This window comes from Eleginops maclovinus, chromosome 4 (genome assembly GCF_036324505.1).
Source record: "Eleginops maclovinus isolate JMC-PN-2008 ecotype Puerto Natales chromosome 4, JC_Emac_rtc_rv5, whole genome shotgun sequence".
Lineage (NCBI taxonomy): Eukaryota > Metazoa > Chordata > Actinopteri > Perciformes > Eleginopidae > Eleginops > Eleginops maclovinus.
The window spans coordinates 1-22,950 of NC_086352.1; the positions used below are offsets into that span (position 1 = coordinate 1).

At 45.8% G+C, this 22,950-nt stretch overlaps 3 protein-coding genes across 4 annotated transcripts; all 3 read left to right on the plus strand.

Annotated features, from left to right (window-relative positions):
• Positions 1 to 6: 6 nt before the first annotated feature.
• On the plus strand, positions 7 to 2,423 carry LOC134863907 (tau-tubulin kinase 1-like). The gene is made up of 8 exons (XM_063882673.1): positions 7 to 39; positions 125 to 327; positions 427 to 464; positions 558 to 635; positions 767 to 914; positions 1,000 to 1,128; positions 1,329 to 1,408; positions 1,815 to 2,423. The coding sequence occupies exons 3-8, from the start codon at positions 462 to 464 to the stop codon at positions 1,842 to 1,844; spliced, it is 468 nt and encodes a 155-aa protein (XP_063738743.1). The 5' UTR covers positions 7 to 39; positions 125 to 327; positions 427 to 461; the 3' UTR covers positions 1,845 to 2,423.
• A 251-nt stretch (positions 2,424 to 2,674) lies between these two features.
• On the plus strand, positions 2,675 to 7,376 carry clec14a (C-type lectin domain containing 14A). Of its 2 annotated transcripts, none has more exons than XM_063882671.1 (3): positions 2,675 to 2,827; positions 5,028 to 5,998; positions 6,747 to 7,376. In XM_063882671.1, exons 2-3 carry the CDS (start codon positions 5,034 to 5,036, stop codon positions 6,961 to 6,963), a joined length of 1,182 nt encoding a protein of 393 aa, XP_063738741.1. In that variant the 5' UTR covers positions 2,675 to 2,827; positions 5,028 to 5,033; the 3' UTR covers positions 6,964 to 7,376. The 2 variants fall into 2 exon arrangements, with proteins under 2 accessions (XP_063738741.1, XP_063738742.1); XM_063882672.1 differs by lacking the exon at positions 2,675 to 2,827 and adding an exon at positions 2,872 to 3,033.
• Positions 7,377 to 17,552: 10,176 nt separating this feature from the next.
• Positions 17,553 to 21,906, plus strand: LOC134863765 (forkhead box protein A1-like). The gene is made up of 2 exons (XM_063882443.1): positions 17,553 to 17,618; positions 20,953 to 21,906. Exons 1-2 carry the CDS (start codon positions 17,553 to 17,555, stop codon positions 21,904 to 21,906), a joined length of 1,020 nt encoding a protein of 339 aa, XP_063738513.1.
• The last annotated feature ends 1,044 nt before the right edge of the window (positions 21,907 to 22,950 follow it).

Genomic DNA, 22,950 nt, shown 5'->3' on the forward strand with positions numbered 1-22,950 from the left:
GCCAGTGGATGAGAGAGCAGAGGAGACCCGCCCGCCGCTGTACGTACAACCTCTGACCCGCATACACACATTCCAGGTGCATTGTGGGAAATGTCTGGTGTTTGACTCCTCTCTCCTCCTGCAGGGTGTCAGAAGCAGCAGTGGAGGAGCATTCTCTTTGCCCCGCTGCCCTCTCCCTCCCTCCTGATCCTTCCCCCCCTCTCCCCCCCGCAGCAGCCTCCCCCACCAGTAGCTCCCCCCCCCCCTCCAGTTCCTCCTCAGTGACTGAAGCAGCGCTGAGACACATCTCCGAGGGGGAGTTGCTGCTCAGCCCCAACAACAGGACAGGTACCAGCACACCATTAGCTGGACCGGATACTGTGGTATTACTAACCTCTGTACTGCAGTACTAACTGTACATGTGTTACCCCCCCCCCCCCCCCCCAGAGGCCGTCCTCAGCCTCGGCAGCTCTCTGACGGAGATGGTGAGTGAAGGAAATATTAAACTCTTTAAACCTATTTATTATTATATAAGTGGAGTTTCCTCTCTGTGATGTCACTTCCTGTCCCCCCTTCAGGACTCTGACCCCTCCAGTGACGGTCAGGTCAGAGGTCAGGACCTCCTGATGACCCTGCTGAGCAACACACTCGTTGAGGTACACACAAACACACACACAGACACACACACAGTTTTTATTATTCCAAATGTTCTGACGGTGGATTTTAACTTGTGGTGTTCTCTGCTCATTTGTCTCAATAAAGTTTGTATGTTTTTCCTGGGGGGGAGGAGGAGGAGGAGGAGGAGGAGGAGGAGGAGGAGGTGAGTATGGGGGAGGTGAGAGACCTCCAGTCTACAAAACCTCCCAGAACTACAAATCCCAGCAGCAATAGTGCAGCCCAGGGGGGTGAAATCTCACCTGGAGAGCTGAGTGCAGGTACAGATTATCATATTTATTTCACATGACCCCCTCGATCACATGACCCCCTCGATCACATGACTGCCCTCTGTGTTTCCTGCAGGGGTGTCAGAGGTTGACCTCGAATTGACCAATCAGGGCTCAGTGGCCCCCGGAGACCTGACACAGGAGCCAATCAGCACGCCGACCTCTGACCTGCATAGACACCTGTCACTGACCCCTCCCTCTGCAGGTAATACACACACACACACACACACACACACAGCATTGATTTTACTGCAGCTTAGAAGGACATGTTGTCAGTGTGAGAGTCCTGGAGACAGACACCAGGGGGGGCTGTCTGCATGCTTTACTGTCTCCCTCTGGAGAGACGGGGGAGTACATCAGGTTTATGGATTATATGAAACAATAACAAGAACACTGTTTGTGCAGCCAATCAGCAGCGAGGAGGAGGAGTCATGAGGCTGGATGTTCACCTGCCCTGCAGCTCACCTGAGGAGGAGGTGATGGAGGTCAGTGCAGCAGCAGACGGCGACTCCTCCGCAGACGATATTTTCTAGGAGTCAGAAACTCCAGACACTACATTTCCCACAATGCCCCTGGAATATTTATTTCAGTCACGAATGAAATGTCTTCAGACTCACTTTGTGTGTGTGTGTGTGTGTGTGTGTGTGTGTGTGTGTGTGTGTGTGTGTGTGTGTGTGTGTGTGTGTGTGTGTGTGTGTGTGTGTGTGTGTGTGTGTGTGTGTGTGTGTGTGTGTGTGGTTCTGGTTAAATAAACTTCATGATTTCGCCCCGATGTTTCAGAACCTTTATTTGTCACCCCCCCTCTCTATACTCTCTTTCTCCCCTCATACTTTACAAAGACCTTTTTCTTTTTACATACTAATCCATGATGACCTTCCTTTTTTACTTCAGTTCCAACCTTTCTGTCATCCTCGCTCATAACCAGCACCATCAGAGCCCAGAGTCTCTAGAGTCTGTAGTCCTGAACACAGATCTGTAGTTCCCCACAGCAGACGCTCATTGATGACATCATAAACACGTGGGATAGTGTCTGTGAGTCTGATTCTCTCTTCTCCTTCTTCTGAATTCTCCTATCCGCTATTCCTTAACCCCTGACCTTTCACACGGGTCCAGGACTAGGACGAGAGGAGCTGATTTGTGTACAATTTGACCGCAACCCCACACACACACACACACACACACACACACACTCACAGTCAGGTCATGCAGCGTTGCCCTGACAACAGCTCCATTAGTCATGGCTCCGCCCTTTACAACCTACTTCCTGCCATTCTTCATCGACTTCCTCCAGGAAGCATCTGTGTTGCCGTGACAACAATCATCCTCCCCAGAGTGAGTGTGTGTGTGTGTGTTCAGTAGCAGCTCCATTCAGCACACCCTCTTCCTGTCAGATCAAAACAAACTGAATTTGTGGAATCTGCCCCCTCCCCCCTCTAACTTCACAGTCTTGATGTTCAGTGTTGTTAGACAGGTGACCTCACCACCTGTACCTCCAGCTCTCAGCCAATCACAGCGCAGTATTCCTTCGATCTCTCTGTGGAGCTCAGACTGAGATTTGGTTCAGTCTCTCAGCAGGAAACAGACTCCGTATCAAGACTGAACACACTTCCTGTCGGGGGTGGGGGGGCAACTGTGGAGGAGAAACTGAGAGAAGAATAAGGAGGAGGAGGAGCGGGAGGAAGAGGAAGAAGAGGAGGAGGAGGTGGTGAGGATACATTCAGGAGAAGGAAAAAAAAGGACTTACCCCTTTGGATTATAGTGTCTGGATACTAAAAGAGAAGGAGAGGAACCAGAGGACTCTAGAGGAGAGGAACCAGAGGACTCTAGAGGAGAGGAACCAGAGGACTCTAGAGGAGAGGAACCAGAGGACTCTAGAGGAGAGGAACCAGAGGACTCTAGAGGAGGTAAGTTTTAAATATAATTTGAGATATTTAGTTCCTGCAAACAGGAAACTGCTCCTCTTCCTCACTCCTCAATCCTGTGTCTGTACCGGTAAACGTTCACTATACTGGTCAGGCTGTGTTAAATCCATATTAAATACTTTACCTTAAATCTCATATTTGGACTTTGCTTGAGTATTGTACTTTATACTCCTACTCCTATTTCAGAGGTAAGTTTTGTACCTTTTACTGCCTCCTATAATACCTCATGATAATGCAGTACTGTAGTACACAGTATTTATGATATCTACCTTGCAAACTATAACAGTAAATATTATATTCATTCTGCAGTACAAGTATTTTCACAGTTGAAGTACTTTTAGCTGATGGTGTATATCAGTATGTAGTGTCTCTACTTTAAAGAGTCCTCTCCTGCTGATGTTCAGGTGTATATCAGTATGTAGCGTCTCTACTTTAAAGAGTCCTCTCCTGCTGATGTTCAGGTGTATATCAGTATGTAGAGTCTCTACTTTAAAGAGTCCTCTCCTGCTGATGTTCAGGTGTATATCAGTATGTAGTGTCTCTACTTTAAAGAGTCCTCTCCTGCTGATGTTCAGGTGTGTATCAGTATGTAGTGTCTCTACTTTAAAGAGTCCTCTCTTGCTGATGTTCAGGTGTATATCAGTATGTAGTGTCTCTATTTAAAGAGTCCTCTCCTGCTGATGTTCAGGTGTATATCAGTATGTAGTGTCTCTACTTTAAAGAGTCCTCTCCTGCTGATGTTCAGGTGTATATCAGTATGTAGTGTCTCTACTTTAAAGAGTCCTCTCCTGCTGATGTTCAGGTGTATATCAGTATGTAGTGTCTCTACTTTAAAGAGTCCTCTCCTGATGTTCAGGTGTATATCAGTATGTAGCGTCTCTACTTTAAAGAGTCCTCTCCTGCTGATGTTCAGGTGTATATCAGTATGTAGTGTCTCTACTTTAAAGAGTCCTCTCCTGCTGATGTTCAGGTGTATATCAGTATGTAGCGTCTCTACTTTAAAGAGTCCTCTCCTGCTGATGTTCAGGTGTATATCAGTATGTAGTGTCTCTACTTTAAAGAGTCCTCTCCTGCTGATGTTCAGGTGTATATCAGTATGTAGAGTCTCTACTTTAAAGAGTCCTCTCCTGCTGATGTTCAGGTGTATATCAGTATGTAGCGTCTCTACTTTAAAGAGTCCTCTCCTGCTGATGTTCAGGTGTATATCAGTATGTAGAGTCTCTACTTTAAAGAGTCCTCTCCTGCTGATGTTCAGGTGTATATCAGTATGTAGCGTCTCTACTTTAAAGAGTCCTCTCCTGTTGATGTTCAGGTGTATATCAGTATGTAGAGTCTCTACTTTAAAGAGTCCTCTCCTGCTGATGTTCAGGTGTATATTAGTATGTAGAGTCTCTACTTTAAAGAGTCCTCTCCTGCTGATGTTCAGGTGTATATCAGTATGTAGTGTCTCTACTTTAAAGAGTCCTCTCCTGCTGATGTTCAGGTGTATATTAGTATGTAGAGTCTCTACTTTAAAGAGTCCTCTCCTGCTGATGTTCAGGTGTATATCAGTATGTAGAGTCTCTACTTTAAAGAGTCCTCTCCTGCTGATGTTCAGGTGTATATCAGTATGTAGTGTCTCTACTTTAAAGAGTCCTCTCCTGCTGATGTTCAGGTGTATATCAGTATGTAGCGTCTCTCCTGGGACATGTCTCCATGCTTTAATGTTCAGAAAGAGAGTCTGAAACCAGAGTCCGCTCTGCTGTGATTGGTTAGCTGGCCGGATCTGTTGGGATTGGTCAATTGCCCCGAGATGTCCCGCCCTTAGCCTATCACATACAATGTGTTGGAGCGCTAGCCAATAGGAGTGTGAGTGTTCTGTAGTGATGTCACTTCTTTACTCTTTACATAAGTATCAGTGAGAAGATAAATGCTGAGTCATCAAGTCTTTTGTGATGAGTCGCCTCTGCTGATCCGAGGTCCCTCCCTTCATACTTTAGAGCTGCATGACTCGACACCTCATCAGGTGTGACATAAATACATGAAGATGTAAAGCCCTGCAGCAGATCTGATAATGATCCCGGTCCAAAGCTGCTCAACACTGAATAATAAAACCTGCCGACAGCTTTATGTGTTTCATATCAACCGTTAATATTTTAAACAGTTTTACGTTTTAATCAGACCCGGATGTGTCTCTCCTCAGGATCAGATGAAGATGAAGAGGATCTGGTTCTGGTTCTGTTGGGTTCTGGCACCCTCGATCTGGGCCTCACCCCCCCTGTACTCGCTGCATCCCTCCCCCACCATGTTCTCGTTGGCGGAGGCTTCCTGCCACCCCGGCAGACTCGCCTCCCTGTCCTCGGACCAGGAGGTCTCTGCGGTGCTGGACCTGGTCTCCGGGTCGAACCACTCCACTTTCTGGGTTGGGCTGAGGAAGGTGAAGGACGCCTGTGTGGACCTGGATCTTCCTCTAAGGGGATTCAGCTGGACCGGGGGGGGCAGCTGGGCTCCGCAGGTGGTCCGCTGGGCCCAGGAGCCCCAGGAGACCTGCACCAATTTACGCTGTGCTGCCATCAGGCTGGACTTGACCAATACCACCGGGACCAGCTGGGGCCTGATTCCCTTCAGCTGTAAGACCGAACACCCCTCCATCTGTAAGGGCTGGGGGATCGGAAACCCAGCACCAGAACCAGTACCAGGTACAGGATCAGAACCAGAACCAGAAAAAAGACCAGAACACAACCCAGAACTAGAAACAGGACCTGAACGAGAACCTGAAAAAATACCAGAACCTGACCTGAAGCCTGACTCTGGACCACAACCCGCCCTGAAGCCAGACTCTGGACCAGAACCAGACCTGAAGCCTGACTCAGGACCAGAACCTGACCCGTGTCCCAGGCCTCTGGACCCTGGCACCCGCTCCCTCAGTGTGAAAAACAGCACCTCGGTTCTGGTGGAATGCTGGTCCGGTCTGCAGCTGGACCTGGTGTGCTCGGGCCGCCCTCCCGCATGGCGTCTTACAGACGGATCCATGGCCAACCTGAGTGCCGCTTGCCAGCCCTGTGAATCGGGCTTCATCAGAAACGGGTCCGGAAACTGTGAGGACATCGATGAGTGCAACGGGGGGGCCGGGCCCTGCAGAACCTCCTGTCTCAACAAAGTGGGGTCCTACAGGTCAGAGTTTACCCACTAAGCTAATGCTAGCTAACACGTGTTAACCTCTCTGCCGCCCCCTGCTGGTGTTCCTCATGTTTGTGTTAGACTGTATTAACTGTGTTAACCTCTCTGCTGCCCCCTGCTGGTGTTCCTCATGTTTGTGTTAGACTGTATTAACGTGTGTTAACCTCTCTGCTGCCCCCTGCTGGTGTTCCTCATGTTTGTGTTAGACTGCATTAACTGTGTTAACCTCTCTGCCGCCCCCTGCTGGTGTTCCTCATGTTTGTGTTAGACTGCATTAACTGTGTTAACCTCTCTGCCGCCCCCTGCTGGTGTTCCTCATGTTTGTGTTAGACTGCATTAACTGTGTTAACCTCTCTGCCGCCCCCTGCTGGTGTTCCTCATGTTTGTGTTAGACTGCATTAACTGTGTTAACCTCTCTGCCGCCCCCTGCTGGTGTTCCTCATGTTTGTGTTAGACTGCATTAACTGTGTTAACCTCTCTGCCGCCCCCTACAGGTGTAACTCATGTTTGTGTTAGACTGCATTAACTGTGTTGACCTCTCTGCTGCCCCCTACAGGTGTAACTCATGTTTGTGTTAGACTGCATTAACTGTGTTAACCTCTCTGCTGCCCCCTGCTGGTGTTCCTCATGTTTGTGTTAGACTGCATTAACTGTGTTAACCTCTCTGCTGCCCCCTGCTGGTGTTCCTCATGTTTGTGTTAGACTGCATTAACTGTGTTAACCTCTCTGCCGCCCCCTACAGGTGTTTCTGTGTCGATGACGCCGGCGAGCATCACGCCGAGGATTCACCGGTTTGCGCTCCGACCCTTGGCTTCCTCTTGCCACTGCTGGTTGCCGTGGCAGCGCTGGTGGTGCTGGTGTTGGTCGTTGTGGTGATTGTGGTGCTCTGCATGAGGAGGAAACGTGCCATGAAGAACAAAGAGGGCTATGAACCGGCCAATGAGAAGGATGCATCGTGAGGAGCAGAGCTGTGATTTGTCCTGACAGAAAAATTATATACACATGTTTATAAAAAACCTTGAATATTCACTGAGATTATTAACACAATTACACATATGAGAACAACGTGGATTTTTCTGTGAGGTGTTTGTTATAAATACAGCGTGTTATTTGTTTAAAAAGTAAACCTGGATTATTGTTTATGATGTTTACTACGTCTATATTTCATTTTGTAACCATGATGATATAAGTAATCTCTTATAAATATCCAGTGTACATTTAGGACTGAAGACAAACTGTTATCCAGTTTGAATTCAGGGAAATGATTTTATATTTCAGATTCTGTTGAATATGTGAGTGTCTGTATTCAAATGTGATCATGTGTTTTTACTTTGTGATCAATAAAGATTTTTTGCTGTTTTGGATCAAGAAAGTTTCAGGAAGCTGACACCCTGTGATTCTGTTAGCTGTCCGTAGACATCTGACACTGCTCTGGATGGTGCAGTTCTCTGGTGGACTCTGGATGGTGCAGTTCTCTGGTGGACTCTGGATGGTGCAGTTCTCTGGTGGACTCTGGATGGTGCAGTTCTCTGGTGGACTCTGGATGGTGCAGTTCTCTGGTGGACTCTGGATGGTGCAGTTCTCTGGTGGACTCTGGATAGTGCAGTTCTCTGGTGGACTCTGGATAGTGCAGTTCTCTGGTGGACTCTGGATAGTGCAGTTCTCTGGTGGACTCTGGAAGGTGCAGTTCTCTAGTGGACTCTGGATGGTGCAGTTCTCTAGTGGACTCTGGATAGTGCAGCTCTCTGGTGGATTATGGGTAGTATAGTCCTCTAGTGGACTCTGGATGGTGCAGTTCTCTGGTGGACTCTGGATAGTGCAGTTCTCTGGTGGACTCTGGATAGTGCATTTCTCTGGTGGACTCTGGAAGGTGCAGTTCTCTGGTGGACTCTGGAAGGTGCAGTTCTCTGGTGGACTCTGGATAGTGCAGTTCTCTGGTGGACTCTGGATAGTGCAGTTCTCTGGTGGACTCTAGATAGTGCATTTCTCTAGTGGACTCTGGAAGGTGCAGTTCTCTGGTGGACTCTGGATAGTGCAGTTCTCTGGTGGACTCTGGATAGTGCATTTCTCTGGTGGACTCTGGAAGGTGCAGTTCTCTAGTGGACTCTGGATGGTGCAGTTCTCTAGTGGACTCTGGATGGTGCAGTTCTCTGGTGGACTCTGGATGGTGCAGTTCTCTGGTGGACTCTGGATGGTGCAGTTCTCTGGTGGACTCTGGATAGTGCAGTTCTCTGGTGGACTCTGGATAGTGCAGTTCTCTGGTGGACTCTGGAAGGTGCAGTTCTCTGGTGGACTCTGGAAGGTGCAGTTCTCTAGTGGACTCTGGATGGTGCAGTTCTCTAGTGGACTCTGGATAGTGCAGTTCTCTGGTGGACTCTGGAAGGTGCAGTTCTCTGGTGGACTCTGGATAGTGCAGTTCTCTGGTGGACTCTGGAAGGTGCAGTTCTCTAGTGGACTCTGGATGGTGCAGTTCTCTAGTGGACTCTGGATAGTGCAGCTCTCTGGTGGATTACGGGTAGTATAGTCCTCTAGTGGACTCTGGATGGTGCAGTTCTCTGGTGGACTCTGGATGGTGCAGTTCTCTAGTGGACTCTGGATAGTGCAGTTCTCTGGTGGACTCTGGATGGTGCAGTTCTCTAGTGGACTCTGGATAGTGCAGTCCTCTAGTGGACTCTGGATGGTGCAGTTCTCTGGTGGACTCTGGATGGTGCAGTTCTCTAGTGGACTCTGGATAGTGCAGTTCTCTGGTGGACTCTGGATGGTGCAGTTCTCTGGTGGACTCTGGATAGTGCAGTTCTCTGGTGGACTCTGGATGGTGCAGTTCTCTAGTGGACTCTGGATAGTGCAGTTCTCTAGTGGACTCTGGATAGTGCAGTTCTCTGGTGGACTCTGGATGGTGCAGTTCTCTGGTGGACTCTGGATAGTGCAGTTCTCTGGTGGACTCTGGATGGTGCAGTTCTCTGGTGGACTCTGGATAGTGCAGTTCTCTGGTGGACTCTGGAAGGTGCAGTTCTCTAGTGGACTCTGGATGGTGCAGTTCTCTAGTGGACTCTGGATAGTGCAGCTCTCTGGTGGATTATGGGTAGTATAGTCCTCTAGTGGACTCTGGATGGTGCAGTTCTCTGGTGGACTCTGGATAGTGCATTTCTCTGGTGGACTCTGGAAGGTGCAGTTCTCTAGTGGACTCTGGATGGTGCAGTTCTCTAGTGGACTCTGGATGGTGCAGTTCTCTGGTGGACTCTGGATGGTGCAGTTCTCTGGTGGACTCTGGATGGTGCAGTTCTCTGGTGGACTCTGGATAGTGCAGTTCTCTAGTGGACTCTGGATAGTGCAGTTCTCTGGTGGACTCTGGATGGTGCAGTTCTCTGGTGGACTCTGGATAGTGCAGTTCTCTGGTGGACTCTGGATGGTGCAGTTCTCTGGTGGACTCTGGATAGTGCAGTTCTCTGGTGGACTCTGGATGGTGCAGTTCTCTAGTGGACTCTGGATGGTGCAGTTCTCTAGTGGACTCTGGATAGTGCATTTCTCTGGTGGACTCTGGAAGGTGCAGTTCTCTAGTGGACTCTGGATGGTGCAGTTCTCTAGTGGACTCTGGATAGTGCAGCTCTCTGGTGGATTATGGATAGTATAGTCCTCTAGTGGACTCTGGAAGGTGCAGTTCTCTAGTGGACTCTGGATGGTGCAGTTCTCTGGGGGACTCTGGATAGTGCATTTCTCTGGTGGACTCTGGAAGGTGCAGTTCTCTAGTGGACTCTGGATGGTGCAGTTCTCTAGTGGATTCTGGATAGTGCAGCTCTCTGGTGGATTATGGGTAGTATAGTCCTCTAGTGGACTCTGGATGGTGCAGTTCTCTGGTGGACTCTGGATGGTGCAGTTTTCTAGTGGACTCTGGATAGTGCAGTTCTCTGGTGGACTCTGTAAGGTGCAGTTCTCTAGTGGACTCTGGATAGTGCAGTTCTCTGGTGGACTCTGGATAGTGCAGTTCTCTGGTGGACTCTGGATAGTGCAGTTCTCTGGTGGATTATGGGTAGTGCAGTTCTTTGGTGGACTCTGGATGGTGCAGTTCTCTAGTGGACTCTGGATAGTGCAGTTCTCTGGTGGACTCTGGATGGTGCAGTTCTCTGGTGGACTCTGGATAGTGCAGTTCTCTGGTGGACTCTGGATAGTGCAGTTCTCTGGTGGACTCTGGATAGTGCAGTTCTCTGGTGGACTCTGGATAGTGCAGTTCTCTGGTGGACTCTGGAAGGTGCAGTTCTTTAGTGGACTCTGGATAGTGCAGTTCTCTGGTGGACTCTGGATAGTGCAGTTCTCTGGTGGACTCTGGATGGTGCAGTTCTCTGGTGGACTCTGGAAGGTGCAGTTCTCTGGTGGACTCTGGATAGTGCAGTTCTCTAGTGGACTCTGGATAGTGCAGTTCTCTGGTGGACTCTGGATGGTGCAGTTCTCTGGTGGACTCTGGAAGGTGCAGTTCTCTGGTGGACTCTGGATAGTGCAGTTCTCTGGTGGACTCTGGATAGTGCAGTTCTCTGGTGGATTATGGGTAGTATAGTCCTCTAGTGGACTCTGGATAGTGCAGTTCTCTGGTGGACTCTGGAAGGTGCAGTTCTCTGGTGGACTCTGGATGGTGCAGTTCTCTAGTGGACTCTGGATGGTGCAGTTCTCTAGTGGACTCTGGATGGTGTGGTCTTTTGTCATTTCTGTTACCAGCCTCACCTCAACTTGAACTGCTGTTAGATATAAAACAATTATTTATTAATCAATTGATCAAAGAGCTCAATACCTGAGATAAGTCTGAGAATTATTGATAATTTGTTTAAGTGAACACATCCATGAAATATTTCATGTGTAGAGGAACAGCTGATTACTGTCACTGCAACACCATCAATACCCCAGCAGGGGGCAGCATCTGCTCAGCTCTGTGAACTGAAACACCGCAGAGAGTCAGGTTGTAGCTTCCTGTAATGTTTACATTTTATTATAGAGCCATTAAACCTGAAGCCTTAGGTCAGTGTTGTACTCCTTCAGCATGAGGAGGGGAACTGGGGGTATATCTAACAACCTCGAGATTAATGGCGAACCTGAGGCAAAAACTGTGTTGATACAGGAGCTAACCTGCAGAAAAGTAAAGCTGAATCTGCATCAAGCTGCATCGTTTGCATGTTCCTGCTTCTCTGCTTCTTTGTCACCTCAGATTGTATAGAAGTCTATGAGGAAATGCTCCTGCTCCTCTGGATTTATAGTAAACATATTCCTGATGACTTTATGTTTCAGTCTGTATGTTTCCAGTCTCTTGAGTGCAGCTTGATGTTCACACAGTCAATGCTGAAACAGACGGTGAAGCAGCGTATGCTTTAGGACGGGGCTACCTGTGATTGACAGGTCAGTAACAGCCTCTGTGTGTTTACACCTGTGTAAGCTTGTTAACAGGAAGTGTTTTGTTCCTTACAGTCATCGGTCTGTACAATAAATCACATTCGAACAGGAACAACCGTCCCACGTTAGGGCTCAACCAGTGCCTCACATCAGGACATGTGTTCAGTATTTCACTGTTATTCAGTCGAGGGGGAGAAGTGCTCAGGTACTCTCCCCATTGATGAAGCTGGGGGGGAATTGTGGGAAATGGAGTTTGAACCCAGAGTTCAGGTAAGGTTGGAGGTCACGTGATCTCAGGACCTCACCTGCTGACACAGTGTGTGTGTGTGTGTGTGGGGGGGGGGGGGTAGATATTTGTTCTGATAAAACAGAGTTGAAGAGTTCAGCGGAAAAACAAAGCCGTCAACATGAGTTTAATAACAGGCTGTCACACACACACACACACACACACACACACACATACACAAAGTAGAGACACTACATACTGATATACACCTGAACATCAGCAGGAGAGGACTCTTTAAAGTAGAGACTCTACATACTGATATACACCTGAACATCAGCAGGAGAGGACTCTTTAAAGTAGAGACTCTACATACTGATATACACCTGAACATCAGCAGGAGAGGACTCTTTAAAGTAGAGACGCTACATACTGATATACACCTGAACATCAGCAGGAGAGGACTCTTTAAAGTACAGACTCTACATACTGATACACACCTGAACATCAGCAGGAGAGGACTCTTTAAAGTAGAGACACTACATACTGATATACACCTGAACATCAGCAGGAGAGGACTCTTTAAAGTAGAGACGCTACATACTGATATACACCTGAACATCAGCAGGAGAGGACTCTTTAAAGTAGAGACACTACATACTGATATACACCTGAACATCAGCAGGAGAGGACTCTTTAAAGTAGAGACGCTACATACTGATACACACCTGGACATCAGCAGGAGAGGACTCTTTAAAGTAGAGACTCTACATACTGATACACACCTGGACATCAGCAGGAGAGGACTCTTTAAAGTAGAGACGCTACATACTGATATACACCTGAACATCAGCAGGAGAGGACTCTTTAAAGTAGAGACGCTACATACTGATACACACCTGGACATCAGCAGGAGAGGACTCTTTAAAGTAGAGACGCTACATACTGATATACACCTGGACATCAGCAGGAGAGGACTCTTTAAAGTAGAGACGCTACATACTGATATACACCTGAACATCAGCAGGAGAGGACTCTTTAAAGTAGAGACGCTACATACTGATATACACCTGAACATTAGCAGGAGAGGACTCTTTAAAGTAGAGACGCTACATACTGATACACACCTGACATCAGCAGGAGAGGACTCTTTAAAGTAGAGACTCTACATACTGATACACACCTGAACATCAGCAGGAGAGGACTCTTTAAAGTAGAGACTCTACATACTGATATACACCTGAACATCAGCAGGAGAGGACTCTTTAAAGTAGAGACACTACATACTGATATACACCTGAACATCAGCAGGAGAGGACTCTTTAAAGTAGAGACTCCACATACTGATATACACCTGAACATCAGCAGGAGAGGACTCTTTAAAGTAGAGACACTACATACTGATATACACCTGAACATCAGCAGGAGAGGACTCTTTAAAGTACAGACTACATACTGATATACACCTGAACATCAGCAGGAGAGGACTCTTTAAAGTAGAGACGCTACATACTGATATACACCTGAACATCAGCAGGAGAGGACTCTTTAAAGTAGAGACTGATATACACCTGAACATCAGCAGGAGAGGACTCTTTAAAGTAGAGACGCTACATACTGATATACACCTGAACATCAGCAGGAGAGGACTCTTTAAAGTAGAGACACTACATACTGATATACACCTGAACATCAGCAGGAGAGGACTCTTTAAAGTAGAGACTCTACATACTGATATACACCTGAACATCAGCAGGAGAGGACTCTTTAAAGTAGAGACTCTACATACTGATATACACCTGAACATCAGCAGGAGAGGACTCTTTAAAGTACAGACCTACATACTGATATACACCTGAACATCAGCAGGAGAGGACTCTTTAAAGTAGAGACGCTACATACTGATATACACCTGAACATCAGCAGGAGAGGACTCTTTAAAGTAGAGACGCTACATACTGATATACACCTGAACATCAGCAGGAGAGGACTCTTTAAAGTAGAGACACTACATACTGATATACACCTGAACATCAGCAGGAGAGGACTCTTTAAAGTAGAGACTCTACATACTGATATACACCTGAACATCAGCAGGAGAGGACTCTTTAAAGTACAGACTCTACATACTGATACACACCTGAACATCAGCAGGAGAGGACTCTTTAAAGTAGAGACACTACATACTGATATACACCTGAACATCAGCAGGAGAGGACTCTTTAAAGTAGAGACGCTACATACTGATATACACCTGAACATCAGCAGGAGAGGACTCTTTAAAGTAGAGACTGATATACACCTGGACATCAGCAGGAGAGGACTCTTTAAAGTAGAAACTCTACATACTGATATACACCTGAACATCAGCAGGAGAGGACTCTTTAAAGTAGAGACACTACATACTGATATACACCTGAACATCAGCAGGAGAGGACTCTTTAAAGTAGAGACGCTACATACTGATATACACCTGAACATCAGCAGGAGAGGACTCTTTAAAGTAGAGACGCTACATACTGATATACACCTGAACATCAGCAGGAGAGGACTCTTTAAAGTAGAGACGCTACATACTGATACACACCTGAACATCAGCAGGAGAGGACTCTTTAAAGTAGAGACGCTACATACTGATACACACCTGAACATCAGCAGGAGAGGACTCTTTAAAGTAGAGACTCCACATACTGATATACACCTGAACATCAGCAGGAGAGGACTCTTTAAAGTACAGACACTACATACTAATATACACCTGAACATCAGCAGGAGAGGACTCTTTAAAGTAGAACTCTACATACTATATACACCTGAACATCAGCAGGAGAGGACTCTTTAAAGTAGAGACTCCACATACTGATATACACCTGAACATCAGCAGGAGAGGACTCTTTAAAGTACAGACACTACATACTAATATACACCTGAACATCAGCAGGAGAGGACTCTTTAAAGTAGAGACTCAACATACTGATATACACCTGAACATCAGCAGGAGAGGACTCTTTAAAGTAGAGACGCTACATACTGATATACACCTGAACATCAGCAGGAGAGGACTCTTTAAAGTAGAGACTCTACATACTGATATACACCTGAACATCAGCAGGAGAGGACTCTTTAAAGTAGAACTCTACATACTGATATACACCTGAACATCAGCAGGAGAGGACTCTTTAAAGTAGAGACGCTACATACTGATATACACCTGAACATCAGCAGGAGAGGACTCTTTAAAGTAGAGACTCTACATACTGATATACACCTGAACATCAGCAGGAGAGGACTCTTTAAAGTAGAGACTCTACATACTGATATACACCTGAACATCAGCAGGAGAGGACTCTTTAAAGTAGAGACGCTACATACTGATATACACCTGAACATCAGCAGGAGAGGACTCTTTAAAGTAGAGACTCTACATACTGATATACACCTGAACATCAGCAGGAGAGGACTCTTTAAAGTAGAGACACTACATACTGATATACACCTGAACATCAGCAGGAGAGGACTCTTTAAAGTAGAGACACTACATACTGATATACACCTGAACATCAGCAGGAGAGGACTCTTTAAAGTAGAGACGCTACATACTGATATACACCTGAACATCAGCAGGAGAGGACTCTTTAAAGTAGAGACTCTACATACTGATATACACCTGAACATCAGCAGGAGAGGACTCTTTAAAGTACAGACTACATACTGATATACACCTGAACATCAGCAGGAGAGGACTCTTTAAAGTAGAGACGCTACATACTGATATACACCTGAACATCAGCAGGAGAGGACTCTTTAAAGTAGAGACGCTACATACTGATATACACCTGAACATCAGCAGGAGAGGACTCTTTAAAGTAGAGACGCTACATACTGATATACACCTGAACATCAGCAGGAGAGGACTCTTTAAAGTAGAGACTCTACATACTGATATACACCTGAACATCAGCAGGAGAGGACTCTTTAAAGTAGAGACACTACATACTGATATACACCTGAACATCAGCAGGAGAGGACTCTTTAAAGTAGAGACTCTACATACTGATATACACCTGAACATCAGCAGGAGAGGACTCTTTAAAGTAGAGACTCTACATACTGATATACACCTGAACATCAGCAGGAGAGGACTCTTTAAAGTAGAGACTCTACATACTGATATACACCTGATCAGCAGCAGGAGAGGACTCTTTAAAGTAGAAACGCTACATACTGATATACACCTGATCAGCAGCAGGAGAGGACTCTTTAAAGTAGAAACGCTACATACTGATATACACCTGAACATCAGCAGGAGAGGACTCTTTAAAGTAGAGACTCTACATACTGATATACACCTGATCAGCAGCAGGAGAGGACTCTTTAAAGTAGAGACGCTACATACTGATATACACCTGATCAGCAGCAGGAGAGGACTCTTTAAAGTAGAAACGCTACATACTGATATACACCTGATCAGCAGCAGGAGAGGACTCTTTAAAGTCGAGGACTCTTTAAAGTCCTTTTTTTCTCAACACAAATATCAGGCCCTTTGCTCATGTCCTCAATTCTGGTGCTGGAGCCTGTCAGTCTATGTGTGTGTGTGTGTGTGTGTGTGTGACTCAGATCCTTACTGACTGTAAATCCTGCAGCCGTCGCCCTAAAAGCTTCTCTCTGATAATTACCTGTTTGAGCGTGACCCCAGCGTGACCCCAGAGGACTGACAGCTGTATGAACCTGAGAGTAGATCACATAAATACCAGCGATGAAAAATAAAAACAATGATTTCAATTTAAGATCCAGTTCAGGTTTTTCTCTTTGTCACTGAGTTCCTCTGCAGTCTCTTGAATCCTCCGATCATTCATTAGCTGTTACACTATTTAACCATTCATAAATACATCCCAGGAAGTTACTTAATGATAAAAAATGTTAATAAATAAAAAACTAATAAATAATGATCAGTGTTGTTTCAATTACCTTTAACCTGATTGAAATAATATAAATACATAACCTGACATCAGAGAGGAACACACTGCTGATTATATTATACATAATGTTTCTGATGTATTTCAGTGGCTCTGAACACGTTATTCTTGGTCTCCTTTCAGACTAAAGGACACCTCTAAATGTTCCTCATGTTTACAGATTTATCCTGAACTCACCAACAATCACAGACAGCCCCATGATCCCCGATGACAGGTGATATCATGTCTTTGATGAAGTGGGGGGGTTCCATGGTGGTCTCTGTCCCCGCAGTGTTGCAACACCTTAAACCATTTTTCCACCAGAAGAGTTCAAATCAAAATGTGATGTTCCTTTTAATCTAACAACTTCTGTTAATCAGAATACGTTAACCGCCCCACAGAGGGGACATTTTAAAACGGTATTTGGCGAAAAATTACAAAAGTCTTTCTTTTAAAAATGTCTTCTTTGCCAGATTTCTGAAATATTCGACTTGAACTGATTATTGTCCCTGACATTTTTCGCATTCATTTTCTCTGGCAGTTTTCGACTTCCCTTCTATTATTTCCTCTAAATTATTATGAATTCCCCGCAAATAAAACAACTTAAAACTGGACTGCGAATTGGTTTTTGTCAAAAAAAAATACTACTTTTGATCTACTACTCTCGTGTGTGTGTGTGTGTGTGTGTGTGTGTGTGTGTGTGTGTGTGTGTGTGTGTGTGTGTGTGTGTGTGTGTGTGTGTGTGTGTGTGTGTGTGTGTGTGTGTGTGTGTGTGTGTGTGTGTGTGTGTGTGTGTGTGTGTGTGTTAGAGGGGGTTGGACCTGCAGCAGCTCCTCTCCTTGGGTCACTCTCTTTCCTCCTCACTGTCTCTCTCTGCTCCTCCTGGTTCGGTTCGGTTCGGCTCGGATCGGTTCTCTGGACCTGCAGGACCTCCTTCTCTCAGCCCGGTTTCCGGTTCTGGAGCTGCAGGACCCGTGTTCCGGCCGCGGGCCCCGACATGCTGGGTCCGGTGAAGATGGAAGGGCACGAGGCTCCGGACTGGAGCGGATACTACAACGAGGAGGTAACCAAAGTCTCAACAAGAGAAGGTGTCCCTGTGAGCCGGAGAACCGAGCCCTCCCCCGGGTCCCAGAGCCACTGAAAGCCGGGGAACAGAGCCTCTGACCCGGCTCCGCTACGCCTCTGTGAGCCGGAGAACCGAGCCCTTATCCGGGTCACAGAGCCGCTGAAAACCGGGGAACAGCGCCTCTGACCCGGCTCTGAGAGGCTCTGGGACCCGGGGCAGGGTCCGGGTTTATTCCGGGGAAAACTTAAACTCGCGATGAGTAAACTTCTGTTAGTTTATTAAAGATGTTATAAAACAGGTTTATTTAAAGTGCTTTACAGAAAGGAAAAACATTAATAACGCAGCGGAAAGATTTGATCAATGACCATATATTACACCAACAAAGGTTACCGTTTCAGAACAGATTCAGTCAGCAGTGGGGAAGAGAATAGTACAGGGACTTTAAAGCGCAGATGAAATATTGTATTATTTAGGAGAAGAATGAAAAAGCAGAAACATGTTCAGTTCATTTGAAACGTTTTAAAGAAGACTCAAATAATAAAGACCTTTATTATTATTAACAATAACGATCTGTGTGTTTGAGCGTTGAAAGGATCATTCAACATCGAGCTGAAGATACCTTTCTTATTAAATGGATAAAGGGTTGTATTATGATGTGATTTACGGATGTTAAAATACATAATTAATAAAAGCTAAATGTTTTATTGAAGAAGATGTTTTGGATCAGAAAGGAGTTTCATTATAAATGAATAAATAAACATTACAACATTTCGTCCAGAATCGAAAACCTTTATAAAATAAATGATCTTAGTGTAATAAAGTAATCCCGTGTGGTCAGGAGGAAAGACAGAGTCAAAACGGCAGATAATACTCGGATAATCGGATTACCATCAGCGGTGTGAAAGCGTGTCCGTGGGATCTGCTTCGATTCAAGATTTCCTTTAATCACTTTTATATTATTTATATTTCAAATCTGCCTGCTGAGGTGAAGCTGGATTTGATTATTTTAAATAATATCTGCAGATGATAAAGAATCCGCTGTCATTGTTTGAGTCTTTAAAGTCCGGCACGGGTCGGAAGAGACTCAAACATCTTTAATGTTAATAATAAATCATATCATTAATATCATATCAAAAACGTCCCACAATAAAGTTAATACAAACATGCATATCTTTAATGTTAATAATAAATCATATCATTAATATCATATCAAAAACGTCCCACAATAAAGTTAATACAAAAAACATTGAAATGTAATTTGTTTCATAATTAAGAGGCTGAAAGAAACCATCGCCCTGTTAGTTTGAATTAGTTTATGAATCTATATTTAATAACCCTCCCGTTATCTCCGCTGGAGGCCGTCATGATTGCACTTATTGATAAGTGATTAAAGGTTTATAATTAAAGGACTTTAGGACGCGTTTTGAAGAGAAACACGCTGGAAATACTTTCATCATTTCAAATCATAATTCATGAGATTTTTATTTCTTTGGTTTTTCGGAGGTTGATAAAGGTTAACTCATTTAAGGTTATTAAACAAATATCGTTATTTGATCATTTGTTACAGAAGAGATGTTCAAACTAAAATCCTGCCTTTTTTATTTGATATGAATTCTGTAAATGTTTATTAGGTTAAATCAAAGCTGCTATAATTCATTCTCTGGATGATTATTGAAACCTTAAAATCCCAGCAGAAATAATAAATAATAACTGAAAGAGTTTTTATCATTCCGTTATTTTAGGTTAAGAGAGACCTTTATTGAACCGTGTAATTCCGGTGTTACAGGAGCCGCACAACGAGAACACATCCCGGGAAATGAAGACTAAGATTGTTTCTGAGTAAAAGAAGAATAAACAGAAATAAGATGACAGTCTGATCAGGTTAATATATAATATGTGTTTCTGCAAAGTTGAATTAATATCCCGTTCCTTCAGGAGTCAGAACCGATGAGCAGCGCTCCGTAACGGGAGGATTCATAATGAATATTAGAGTATAAAATGACTCGTTTCTGCATCAAAACACGACTGTAATTGTGTTTATTTAACCTGATTATATTCTTGGTTTTCCTGTGTATTTTCAGAGAAACGTGTTATTGAGTTCTCAGGTCTCGTGAGCCCAGTATCTTTATACCAGTCTTAATCCACACCTCCACCCTGCTGCTTCACCTCTGAAGAGGAGCTGTCAGCGCACCGGCTGAGCTAACGTTAGCACCAGCCGGCTCAAACTCAGATTTAACCTTAAACTGAACCTTCATTCTCAGTTTTCACATTTATATATTTATATCAGAGGAGAAGGCGCTGATGACCTCCAAACAAATCGAATCAGGTTTAGTCTCAGTTTCATGATAAAGTTCTGCAAATGAATCCTGAACAAAATAAAGCTAAAGTTAGCTGAGGCCCACCAGCTCTATGGGAGGACTTGAAGTGGAAATGTTGGAGAGAGTTTGATTCTCTATGTTTGTTGCACTTATTGTAAGTCACTTTGGATAAAAGTGTTATCTAAATGACATGTTATGAACCCTGACATGAGTCCTCACTTCCTGTCCCCAGGTCTGGATGTCAATGGTTTCCTGTAGTTCCTCTATAGCCCAACATTAGCCTCCTTTAGCTTAGTGGTGGAGACGTGAAGTCATGTGACCGTGCTGTAGTTCCTCTATAGCCCAACATTAGCCTCCTTTAGCTTAGCGGTGGTGACGTGAAGTCATGTGACCGTGCTGTAGTTCCTCTATAGCCCAACATTAGCCTCCTTTAGCTTAGCGGTGGAGACGTGAAGTCATGTGACCGTGCTGTAGTTCCTTTATAGCCCAACATTAGCCTCCTTTAGCTTAGCAGTGGTGAGGTGAAGTCATGTGACCGTGTTGTAGTTCCTTTATAACCCAACATTAGCCTCCTTTAGCTTAGCGGTGGTGAGGTGAAGTCATGTGACCGTGTTGTAGTTCCTTTATAGCCCAACATTAGCCTCCTTTAGCTTAGCAGTGGTGAGGTGAAGTCATGTGACCGTGCTGTAGTTCCTTTATAGCCCAACATTAGCCTCCTTTAGCTTAGCAGTGGTGAGGTGAAGTCATGTGACCGTGTTGTAGTTCCTTTATAACCCAACATTAGCCTCCTTTAGCTTAGCGGTGGTGAGGTGAAGTCATGTGACCGTGCTGTAGTTCCTTTATAGCCCAACATTAGCCTCCTTTAGCTTAGCGGTGGTGACGTGAAGTCAAGTCATGTGACCGTGCTGTAGTTCCTTTATAGCCTAACATTAGCCACCTTTAGCTTAGCGGTGGTGACGTGGTGTAGATCTGCTGTAATTCTGGTTCTTGTCTAATAGTCTCTCTCTCTGCAGGTCTACTCTCCAATGGCAGGCGGTGGGATGGGTTCTAGTCTGGGAATGGGCTCCATGTCGGGCTACATGTCGGGCGGCGGGACGTCGGGTTCCTTCAACATGTCATACGGATCCGGGCTAAGTCCGGGAGGGGGGATGGGACCAGGCCCAGTGTCCATGACTGGCCTCGGGGGGGGCGGGACCATGAGCCCCCCCATGAGCTCGGCCCAGCAGGTGAACCTGAACCATTACAGTGCCGTGAGTCCGAGCCCCGGCCTGTATGGAGGAGGTGGGGGGGGCAGGAAGGCGTTCCGGCGCAGCTTCCCTCATGCCAAGCCGCCGTACTCCTACATTTCGCTCATCACCATGGCGATCCAGCAGGCGCCCAGCAAGATGCTGACGCTCAGCGAGATTTACCAGTGGATCATGGACCTGTTCCCCTTCTACCGGCAGAACCAGCAGCGCTGGCAGAACTCCATCCGACACTCGCTCTCCTTCAACGACTGTTTCGTCAAGGTCTCTCGCTCGCCTGACAAACCGGGGAAGGGCTCCTATTGGACGCTGCACCCGGACTCCGGGAACATGTTCGAGAATGGCTGCTACCTGCGGCGCCAGAAGAGGTTCAAATGCGACAGGAAGCCAGGGAAGGAGGGGGGGGCGTCTCCATCAGATAAACCAGGACCCCCAGACCCCCCCCCCTCCAGCCAGGCCCCACCCCTCGGCCTGGCCCCGCCCCCCGGCCTGGACCTGAAGCTCCTCCCCCCCCACATGGATCTGAAGGACCACTACGCCTTCGACCACCCGTTCTCCATCAGCAACCTGATGTCCTCGGAGCAGAGCAAGCTGGACCTGAGGGCCTATGAGGCCCTGCAGTACTCATACAGCGGGGGGACTGGGGCCCGTGGCCCCGAAACGCTGGAGCCTAACTACTACCAGGGGGGGGGTTACCCCCGCCCACTCATCAATACCTCATAGGACTTCCTGTTCAGACTCTTATCCTGCATGGACTTCCTGACTGACTGTGAGCGGCAGAGACTCAAACTGACCGCGGGGCCTCCTTCCACACAGGGGCCTCCTTCCACACAGGGGACACCTTCCACACAGGAGCCTCCTTCCACATGGGGGCCTCCTTCCACTTGGGGGCCTCTTTCTACTTGGGGGCCTGCTTCCACTTGGGGGCCTCCTTCCACGCAGGGGCCTCCTTCCACGCAGGAGCCTCCTTCCACGCAGGAGCCTTCTTCCACACAGGAGCCTCCTTCCACACGAGAGCCTCCTTCCACACGGGGGCCTCCTTCCACACAGGGGCCTGCTTCCACACAGGGGCCTGCTTCCACTCGGGGGCCTCCTTCCACACGTTCCAATAATAACAATAACAACAATAATAAATAACAATAATAATAAATAATAATAATAATAAATAATAATAAATAATAACAATAATAATAAATAATAATAATAACAACAATAATAAATAACAATAATAAATAACAATAACAATAATAATAAATAATAATAAATAATAACAATAATAATAAATAATAATAACAATAATAATAAATAATAATAATAAATAATAATAATAATAAATAATAACAATAATAATAACAATAATAATAACAATAACAACAATAATAATAATAATAATAATACATGTTATTTAGATAGCACTTCTTCCTGGGGCTCAACTACAACTTTTAAACATTTAACTTTTAATAATTGTTAAAGGCATCCCCCCCCACCCCTCCAACATTCATCAGGACCCTGACCTTCGTAGGCAGCTTTCAGACCCTATCATGTTCTGGGTTGGGGTTTACTGAAGTCCTCTGTACAGTAGACCCCCTCAGGTGCTTCGGGGGCCTTGGGGGCCCTAAATTCTGCAGCTTCACTTCGAAGGTTAATCTTGCAGGAGTTCAGGACCAAACCATCACAAATCGATAGACTATTCTGAAATAAAACAACAACTCCAACTCCCATCATGCCTTGCGTCTCTCAGTTAATGGGACCAAAGTCTCCAGTCCT

Bases quoted from the DNA above. Each gene is read 5' to 3' on its own strand.
- LOC134863765 (XM_063882443.1), top strand. From the start codon at position 17,553: ATGCTGGGTCCGGTGAAGATGGAAGGGCACGAGGCTCCGGACTGGAGC. The intron at 17,619-20,952 runs GTAACCAAAGTC...CTCTCTCTGCAG, and splicing joins GCGGATACTACAACGAGGAG to GTCTACTCTCCAATGGCAGG.
- LOC134863907 (XM_063882673.1), top strand. The intron at 636-766 runs GTACACACAAAC...CCTGGGGGGGAG, and splicing joins TGAGCAACACACTCGTTGAG to GAGGAGGAGGAGGAGGAGGA. The intron at 915-999 runs GTACAGATTATC...TGTTTCCTGCAG, and splicing joins ACCTGGAGAGCTGAGTGCAG to GGGTGTCAGAGGTTGACCTC.
- clec14a (XM_063882671.1), top strand. From the start codon at position 5,034: ATGAAGATGAAGAGGATCTGGTTCTGGTTCTGTTGGGTTCTGGCACCC. The intron at 5,999-6,746 runs GTCAGAGTTTAC...CGCCCCCTACAG, and splicing joins AACAAAGTGGGGTCCTACAG to GTGTTTCTGTGTCGATGACG.